The sequence below is a fragment of the Glycine max genome, chromosome 11 (assembly GCF_000004515.6).
Source record: "Glycine max cultivar Williams 82 chromosome 11, Glycine_max_v4.0, whole genome shotgun sequence".
Taxonomy (NCBI): Eukaryota; Viridiplantae; Streptophyta; class Magnoliopsida; order Fabales; family Fabaceae; genus Glycine; species Glycine max.
The window spans coordinates 24,235,312-24,245,314 of record NC_038247.2 but is presented as its reverse complement, the minus strand read 5'-3'; the positions used below and the strand labels follow the sequence as shown (position 1 = coordinate 24,245,314).

The 10,003-nt window shown below is 32.0% G+C and overlaps 1 protein-coding gene across 1 annotated transcript; it reads right to left on the bottom strand.

Moving 5' to 3' along the window:
• Window positions 1-775: 775 nt before the first annotated feature.
• On the bottom strand, window positions 776-3,368 carry LOC100796181 (uncharacterized). Its single transcript, XM_003538251.5, has 3 exons — window positions 2,873-3,368; window positions 2,127-2,219; window positions 776-1,045 (listed from the first exon to the last, which is right to left on the bottom strand). The coding sequence occupies exons 1-3, from the start codon at window positions 2,949-2,951 to the stop codon at window positions 945-947; spliced, it is 273 nt and encodes a 90-aa protein (XP_003538299.1). The 5' UTR covers window positions 2,952-3,368; the 3' UTR covers window positions 776-944.
• Between the last annotated feature and the right edge of the window lie 6,635 nt (window positions 3,369-10,003).

Below are 10,003 nucleotides of genomic sequence, written 5' to 3'. Positions count from 1 at the left end.
ATGTCTATTCCAACTCATTCTTCTCCCAAATCCTTCTATAACTATACCACCTTGCTTTGTTGGATTGGAGTCACTGAAAGTGAGAATGATTTCGGGCGCGAATGTATCTGATGAGGAAGTAAAGAGGACAATGCAGTACTTAATTCAAACCTCTCCACAGGACATAGTTGATATCATAAATTACCGAAAGTGATATCAAAAGCCTTAACTCTTAAGATACAAATTTTTAAGAGTTACTCAATTTTCACTTCATTTGTGCTTCCTTGTGAGTGTAATGTTTGTACCATTCATTATGGATGTTTTCTTGTGTTCCATTGATTGAAGAAATATTCTAAATCTAAGAAATTATCACTGTGGAGAACAATCTGACTGAAACATAAAAAGTTGTCATTCTTTTGAGATTGAAGAATGATACTAAGTAAAATCTTTGTGTACAACAAAATTGATGGTGCATAAAAAAACCAATTCAACCAAGAGTCTTTCCAATTATTGCTAGCCAAATGAATTTAAAAATGACCTTAAAACTAATTTTGACCAAAAGAAATGAGCCACAGGCAACAACATAAAGCCATTAGATTTAACAGAAAAGCAGCTCCTTATATTACAACCAATAATTTTGGAGATATAAGATTAGTTCGATGATTGGAGAAGGGTGAAAGGAGGAGAGAGAAGTCGCTAGTTTGAATCTCCTCAGTTGATATTTTTAATAAAACTATAAAACTAATAAACTAACACTTTTCGGTAAAAATAAATAAAAAGAAACAACAACTAATAATTTTGAGATCAAGTCCTAAACATATATGTTTATTAAAATACTTAGAGAGAGACATTTATACATTTTAATTTCAAATTTGTTCTCATATATATGTAACTTAATCTTTTTAAACATGCTTATAATTTAACTCCACTGTCACTCCATCAGCCATGTCTATAACACTAAGTCTTCAATCATCAAGTGGGGGAGGATGAGGGGAGAAAGGATAATGTATAGGGTTAGGCCCTGGTCCGGGATAATCTTCTTCATTGATCTGCATCTTTCGGTTCCCTAAAAAAGAACACCCAAATCACTTTAATTACCTTGTGACTTATATAAGTATTAAAAAAATAACCAAAATAATTGAAGAGAAAGAATACAATGCTCTTAGTTTTCTATAAACATCTTTCCTAAAAGAAAAAATTCTACTTAAATATATTTGAAAGCAAAATATGAACACCTCTCTTAAATAGATATTTAAATTTTAATATATAGTTTTAATCTTTAGAATTCAACGAGTAATAACACAAAGATGTAGAGATTATTAACCTTAAGTTTTATGTTAAGTGTTAACCTTTACTTATTTAATCCACAAACATGACAGTTTGCAAATTATTAATGCTAACATGGTGACCGGGAAGAACAACACAGTCCGCAAATTATTAAAACTTTTCCTTAAACATTGTGTATATTTTTAAAATAAATAAATCCTTTCAGGAAAATGTTATCAACACAAAATTTACTGTACTTTTTATTATTAACAGAAATAGTAAAAAGTAAAAAATTTCAAAAAGTGACATAGACATCATGTGATGAATCTCATGAGAATTTTTATTAAGAATAAAAAATATATTTTAAATTATATTATAAGTACATTGCTAACGTTTAGAGCGATATGGAAATCTTAGTATTCATGAGCGAGAATATTTATTCAGCATTTGGAGCAAAAATTTCCTAATACACTCATGGTGGTATATTCACCATTAGAAAAAAACAAAGTGTTGATGATATATTTATAATTTATCAAAATAACTATTACTTTTTTTAAGAAAGAATAAGTATTACTTAAAGTTTATGGAATATTAAAAAGTTAAGTAAAAAGGTTGGGTCTAACATTATATAGTTAGTATTTAGTTAATTTATCTAACAAGTTTCTTAATTATCTGTAAAAATTAAAGATACGTAGCATCGTATATACCAATTTGTATATTTTGTTCAATCAATTGAATGAGACTTTTTTATTATTTATTTAACAAGCCGGGAACATTAACATGTACTATAAGACATTTTGACTTAAAAATCTAAATATATTAAATGTGGAATTTAATTAAAATATAGTATATTTTTAAAAATAAATATAATAACTACTCACCTAGACGTGGTGGACGAGAAATGCGAGGATCGTATTTTGGATTGGCCCCTTGATAGTGATGTTCGTCTATGTTGTGGTTGCTATTTAGGTCCCCTGTTTCAAATTAAAATCATTTCACCTAACGTTAGATTCTTAGAAAGAAAAGAGAAAAAGTGATTTTCACTTTTGTTGTGTAAATATTTAAAACAGAAAACATTTTAAGAATAAGATAGCAGGTTTATAAAGTTAAAAAAAATGAAAACAAAAAATAAAAACAGAAGTAAACATACCTCTTAATTTATACTATTAAGGATTAGAAATAGTATGCCTAATCAACAAGTGATTAGTATGAGTAGTAATGGGTCTATCCTAACTAATTATTATATATGAAAAAAAAAATAGTCTCGTTGAACCATCAGTAATATTCTTTACCATTGTATGCATACTAAAAAAAATGCCCCCCAACAGTAATAGAACATAGCAAAATGCAAAATTTGATCTTGATTCCCTTTTTCCTTTATCTCTGCAGCAGTAACATTCAATTTGAAATGTGGAAATAAATTATTACAATTATGAGAAAATTATTTCTTGTTAATCTTTAATTTAACTTGGAAGGATAACAAGCATCAGAAAACACGTTTTATAAAGTTATGTATACTATAACGCCAATACATTTTTCATAAACAAAAGAAAAGAATAAACTAAAAACACATTTTAAAAAGTTGTGTATACTATATTTTTTCAGTTGTTTATGTAAAGAACTAAACTCATCAAAGGTTGTTCCTTGCAGGTGACTACAGAGGTGAGCAAAAGAAAGAGCAAGCACACCCGAGCGATGAAAGCCATCTCTCAAACTCTAGAAAGTCAAATTTTGTTGTATGACGGTAGAAGACAACAAAATTGTTCTACAATTTATAGAGTAAAAAATGAGTTATTGCATTTATTTTTTTATATTGTCATCAATGCTTCCATGAGTTTTAAGTATTTATTTTTTTATTTTTTTATTTATTTTTTATAGTGTCATCAATGCTTTCATTTCAAGTATTTATTGCATTTATTTTTTTTTATACTGTCATCAATGCTTTCATGAGTTTCAAGTATTTATTGCATTTATTTTTTTATTTATTTTTTACACTGTCATTAATGCTTTCATTTCAAGTATTTATTGCATTCATTTTTTTATACTGTCATCAATGCTTTCATGAGTTTCAAGTATTTAATAATGAAGCTTTTGTAGTCCATTTTCTGAATTCGGGATTTGTAACCCCTTTCTCCATTGATTAAATAGATTTTCTTTCGGTAGATAACGTATTTGTTTCAGTACACCTAAAAGCTCTACATCATATTTAAGAGTTGATGTTAAAGATAATTTATAAATATCTTTGTTCCTTATTCTTTGAAGCACCTTTTAATTGTAACGAGATTCGACCAATATAAAGCGAACAATTACAATATCTCGAATGCGAATACCTAATGATATAGTGGGCTTAATATGAGAATGAAGATTTCAATATTTTCTCTTATATTCAATTAAAAAAATTAGTTCATTTAACATAATATTGTTAAATTACTCTCTACTCCTTTGAAAGGTGTAAGTATTGTAGTATGATTTTGCAGTCTCTCTCCCCCTCTAAAAAATGCAAGTATTACAGTCTCTTCCTATGTAAAAATAAGCAAATTGCCCTAAAGGGGCTACTTTTTCAAACTTATTCGTAAAATGGTGATGTTTTTAAACATATTCCGGCATGGTTCTGTTTTCTACGTAAAATGCATGCAGGGAAGAAGGAAACCGCCAGCCCCATTGGCGAGTTTGGGTTGGCATCGACATGTGGCACGGAGTGCAATGGTCTCGCCACTCGTATTGGCGATTTGACCATGCAAGGGAGTAGTCAGTTTGATCGGTGATTTCCACAGCTAGGGCATCAGCTTTTCCAGATTTTGGCAGTGCTTTTTAGGGTTCAGAGGCAGCTTTTTCAGACCATGGGGATATAGCCAATGCTACTGGCGAGATGACAAAGATATAGCCAGTGCTACTGGCAAGATCACTGATATAGCTAGTGGTGCTGGCAAGATCAATATGCTTTAAATATGTGGGGACAACTTGTTTGATGTATAATTTTCAGTCTTCTTTCCCATTCAAAACTTGTTCTGAAACATGCTTAGCTTGCATTCATAAAACGTCACCATCAATTGGACCAGACTTAATTTGTATATTTGATGAACATGACGAGGAAGATGCCATTGATACTGCAAAATAAAATATAATACAAAAATTGACAATAAAATTTATACATTAAAAAAATTAAGTACACTTACAAAAAATTAATTAAATATATGAAGCTTTTGCTCCTACGTATCCTCAATCGCGATGAGGAATTCAGACCAAAGTAGTTCTTGTGAAAGCGGTGTGAGACTAAAATAGTCTCTACCGGAAGATGTTGACATCTCCAGAAAGGGTGCAGATGACCACATTGGTCTCTGCTTGTCAATTGGACTTGGGGTCTCCGAATGACATGGTGCGGATAACCGTAAAGTATCTCTACATGCCACCGGATTATTGGGTCACGGTAACGAAAGGTGGGGTGGTCGACAAAAGCAGGGATTTTTCTCCTACATATCCTCAATTTGTGATGAGAAACTCAGACCTACGTAGTTCTTGACTTTGTGAGACTAAAATAGTCTTGGTGTTTTTTCACTAAAATGCGAACTTGCTTTAGTAAAGGGTGTTTCCCTCGCTCCTACGTATCCTCAATTGCGATGAGGAAATCAGACCTACGTAGTTCTTTGAGAACTAAACGTTGGTTAAGTTGTTTTGATCTTTTTCCGCAAGATTGATTTTAAACGAACAAAAGTCGTTTAAGGCGTTGGACCATTAAAGGATCTTTTGATTTTTGGAAATGAGAGAAACGTTAAGGCGTTGGACCATTAACGATCTCTTGGGGTGGTCGACAAAAGCGGGGCTTTTGCTTCTATGTATCCTCAATTGTGATGAGGAAATCAGACCTACGTAGTTCTTGCAAAAGTAGTAAAGTTACATGTTGATTTATGCTTTTGAACGGTCCATGTTAATCGAAAAAAGCAAAGAGGACCGTTTAAGGCCTTGGACCTTAAAACGGTTTTTAGTGATTTTTGCGAACAAAACTTGATTTGTGAGTTGATTTTTGCCTTGGTTTCACTTTGATTATTAGTCAATTCATTCAAGGAAACTTTCAAAGAAAAAACGTCCGATTGATTTTTTTTATTATTTTATCAGAGATATTTTGATTATTTTATTATTATTTTTTCAAGATATTTTGATTATTTTATTATTATTTTTTTAAGATATTTTAATTATTTTATTATTATTTTGCCTTTTTTTGGTTTAACCGTGGTTACAGCGTGAACGATCGGTTAGATTTTGTTTTAACAGTGATTAAACGAGATTACAACATAAATGATCAGTTGAAATTTATTTTATCATTTATTAGGTGAGAAAACAACTTAAATAAACGATAAAAAACTCTTTAAAGCAGAAGAAAAGAAAACTGAAAGTAAGCGAAATTAAAGTGAAAGTACACAGAACGAAGAATGAATTGAAAGATTTGATTTCGGGAACTTACCGGTTCAAGACTGAAGAATGAACGAAGAACGGTGAAGAACGATGAAGAACAATGAAGAATTTCCACAGAATCGCTTACGGAAGCGTTATGGAAGCACCTCGGCTTGGATTTTCTTCACGAAAATACATTTTTTCACCCAAAACAGCCGAAATGCATAGCCAAGGGGTGATGAATATTTTTGAAACAGACCCCCTCCCCTATTTATAAGGAAAAAGGGAGGTGCTTGCCGCCCAGAGGCTTCTTGAGGAAGCTTTCTAAGCGCACCCGAATTACTAAGTTCACCCCCCTTTTCGTACTTTACAGAAAATTTACGGAAGCCTTACAGAAGTGTTTCAGATTTGATTTTCATTTTTTTTCTCTTCCTTTTCACCAATGTTAAGTGAAATATGCTTACCCAAGGTTTTCGGAAATTTTACGAATGCATTACGGAAGCCACGGAAGCCCTGGAAACCATTTTTCAAAAACGTGGAGGAGCTTGCCGCCCAGCTGCTTCCTCCTTAAGCAGCCCAACTTCCAAAATGTTCCGGAAGGGCCTAGATTTGAATTTCTATTTACACCCCTATCTTGATAAGTTCACCCCTCCCCCATTTTTGTGTTTTTGGCTATTTTCTTTCTGAAATCTCACGAAACTTTACGGATTCCGTAATGACATCCATTTTCTTTTTGGAATGTTGTGAAACTTTACGGATTATGTAACAATGCTCTTTTTGACTTCTGGAATGTTGCGGAACTTTACAGGTTGTGAAACAATGCTTCTTTTTTACTTCTGGAATGTCGCAGAACTTTACGGATTACCTAACGATGGGTGTTAAGTACCTCGAGGCGGTCAAGCGAAGGTTGCATGCCACCAAACAATGGTCCCCGGACGAAATTAGGGTATGACACTAACATACCATATATATAACACAAATAATACCATACAAACCTAAAAAATCTAAACCAAACAATAATAACATACCAACTAAAATTAAAGTAACATATATATAACACAAATAATAACATACGAATTTAAAAAACCTCAACAAAATCATATTAGCAAATCAACTAAAACTAACGTACCGTATAACACAAATAATACCATACAAACCTAAAAAATCTAAACCAAATAATAATAACATACCAACTAAAATTAACGTAACATATATATAACACAAATAATAACATACAAATTTAAAAAATCTCAACAAAATCATATTAACAAATCAACTAAACTTACAACAAGATTGTTAAGAATTCTACCCATCTCTTCTACCTCGGATTTAACTCTTAAGGTTCTCACAACGTATCAAACTAATAGTAATACCTCTAAAGTGTGGAAGCGAAAACCGTGGCTACAAACTTTAGGTCATACGTACGATAAATCCTTTCATGAATATTGAGTTATCGAGGAAACTTAGGCCGCTACTTGTCCTCATACAAGCACTCCTCTAAACTTAAAAATTATTTCAAATATTTTACTACTCCAATAAGGACCTACGCGGCTAGGATAGCACTCAACGGTTTACAGTGGTCGACTTCTCTATGAACTTATGGCTTACTCCTTACAAGGATCTCACCCGAAAACTTAAACTTACTTGAGTCATCTCCAACAAGAATTAAGGTTAATTCAAGGAATCCTAAAATAACTTTTTGGTTCGACTACTAGTTAAGGGAATTTTACCTTAATCTTAGGTTTCCTCTCATCTCAAAACAACTTCTGCCCAAGAAGGACTTGTAGTTATCTTTCACCTAGACTAACGCCACTAATTTTCTACATGGTAGGAATAACACAATCTGGTAATATGTGTTTTTAAAAAATAAAAATGATATTTTATTTATTTATTTGATAGGGAGTAAAATAGAATTCATTTTTATAAAATAATTAAATAAAGAAAATAGAGTAAATAATAGGCTCAAAGTACCCTAGCTATGAATAGAGACATATTAGGTTAGTTTTTACATTTATGATATGTTTGTTGGCTCTCTCTCTCTTCCTCTCAAATTCGTTCTCCTTACTTCCTCTCCCAAAATTCTCTTTTTTTTCATATACCCAAACATGTATCAGTAAAAATACAATCTTAGAGTATCTAATTGTTGGATCGGCCTGAAATTTTGACACCACCTTAAAAACTCATTTTCGCACATTCCCATCATTGGGATTTGCAAAATAATGTCTGTGATGGGAGATATGCCCCTCACACTGAGATAGTAAAATTGAGGCTTTAATCATTTCTCCTTATCTCTAACGCTTGGAAACTCTTGCAAAACAACTAGAAAAAAAGCTTGAAGAATCTTAGGGAACTAGTAGAGATGCCTCTATCGTTGTAGGACTACACACATGAGTTTAGAGGTAAGGGATGAGTTTATCTCATTTGGGATTAGAATGAACATGTGTATAGATCCTTATAGGATCACTTTGAGGTTTATTTTGGGATGCTTACTGTATTGTAATTCTTCCTTTACGATTATAATAATGAGATTGCTATGTTTGACGGGCCAATTGATCCCCTAATGCAAATTGGTTTATAAAATTAAGTGTTCTTGGTGTTTTCATGTTTTTGAACCTATGCTTTTGATTCCTTTGATTTTGATATGATTATGTGAAATTGTTTGAGGGGTTTAATTGTATGAACATAAAATATTAATATTATTATTGTGTGATATGTATATGATGTATGAGGAGTAATAACGTGTTGTCTTGGGATTATGGAAATGTGATGAACTATGTGTAAGTGACAAGTTGAGTATGTGTTAAATTGTGAGATCACACGTGTATTGAGATGTTGTGTGCATTGATTTGTGAGCTATGAATTATACAATCACACAACTATAAGACCATTTAAAGGCGATAAGTTAATGCACGATGAGTTTTATGATGGGCTTCACTATGGGAATCCGACGAGTCTAATCACTTTGAAGCACAACGAGTTAAAATGATTTTGATAACAATTAAGTAGTTGTGTGTATTGCATAATTCATATGTAAAGTCTGTGTTTGTGTCATGCATATATGAATATTCTATGATATGTATATGATTCATGTGGTGTGATAACATGTTGCTTGGGATTACAACATTGTGATTGGGATTGGATATATGTGATAAATTGAGTATGTGTTGAATTGTAAGATACATGTGTATTGAGATATTGTACGTACTGAGTTGTGAGCTATACATTGTATAATCACACAATTGTAAGACCCTTTAAGGGCGATGTGTTAATGCGCAACGAATAGTGTGATGAGATCCACTATGGGAACCCGACAAGTTTAATGTCTTTGAGGCATGACAACTTAAAGTTATTTTGAGAACACTTAAGGAGTTGTGTCTTTTGTATAGTTCATAGATAGAGTCTGCATGTTAAAATATTTTCTAGGTTGGACCTGAATCAGGAGGGAGAGACCTTGACAGACTCTTCAAAGTATAAGTCTTGAGAGTAAATACACTCGGTTTGAATGTTTCTTCAAACTTATGTTGATTTCATATGGTTGGAGCGTTCTTACAAAACAGAGTGAGAAAATTGTCGCAATGGACATAAACCTCACATTGTCACACACTCTTTCTTTCTATTCAAGTTCTTGTGACTTAATTAACAGATTCAATGTTATATTTTTAACCTTGTTGTGTATAGGTTAAAAAGCATGATTGTAAATAAGGTATAGCTAACACATGAATTGGAATTACTCTCCTATATTTTAACATATAATTGCCGTAGTTATAGTCAAGAAGATAATATTCAGGTTGTGTTGTTAATTATTTATAATTAATCTTTAGTTGTAAAAAAAATTAAAAGTCTATTAAATATAACAAATAACCAATGTCACTAATATTTATATCTAGATTAGATGGGTATTGTACCAAACTTGAAAGCAGCATTCGAGAAAAAAAATCAGAGTTGTGACACTAATCTGTCTCCAAATCACAATTTACAAGGTATTTTTGGCATAACCTTCCTTCCCTTTTACCAATGATTTAGGAAAATGACTAGAAGCAACTTGAATTATTCTTTGTGTTGCTATGCTAAGTACTTCTAGATTTTCACTCCCCAATTTGGTCTCTAAGCAAATTTCTCGATAATATCTATAGATGAAATATTTTAGAAACTATTTTGGGCTATATATAGGTAGGAAAAGGAAGAGAGGGGAAGTTGGTGATGAAGATGAAGAGGAAGAGATAGTAAAGAGGAGAAAGACCTTTGGAAACGTCTCACTAATTTTGCATTCAATTCTTCACACTTTAGTAAGCTGAACAAATTTAGAAAATTTGTATCTTGGGTTCTGTTCAGTCGAGATGACTCGATTTCCCTTCTTAGTCTTGATTTC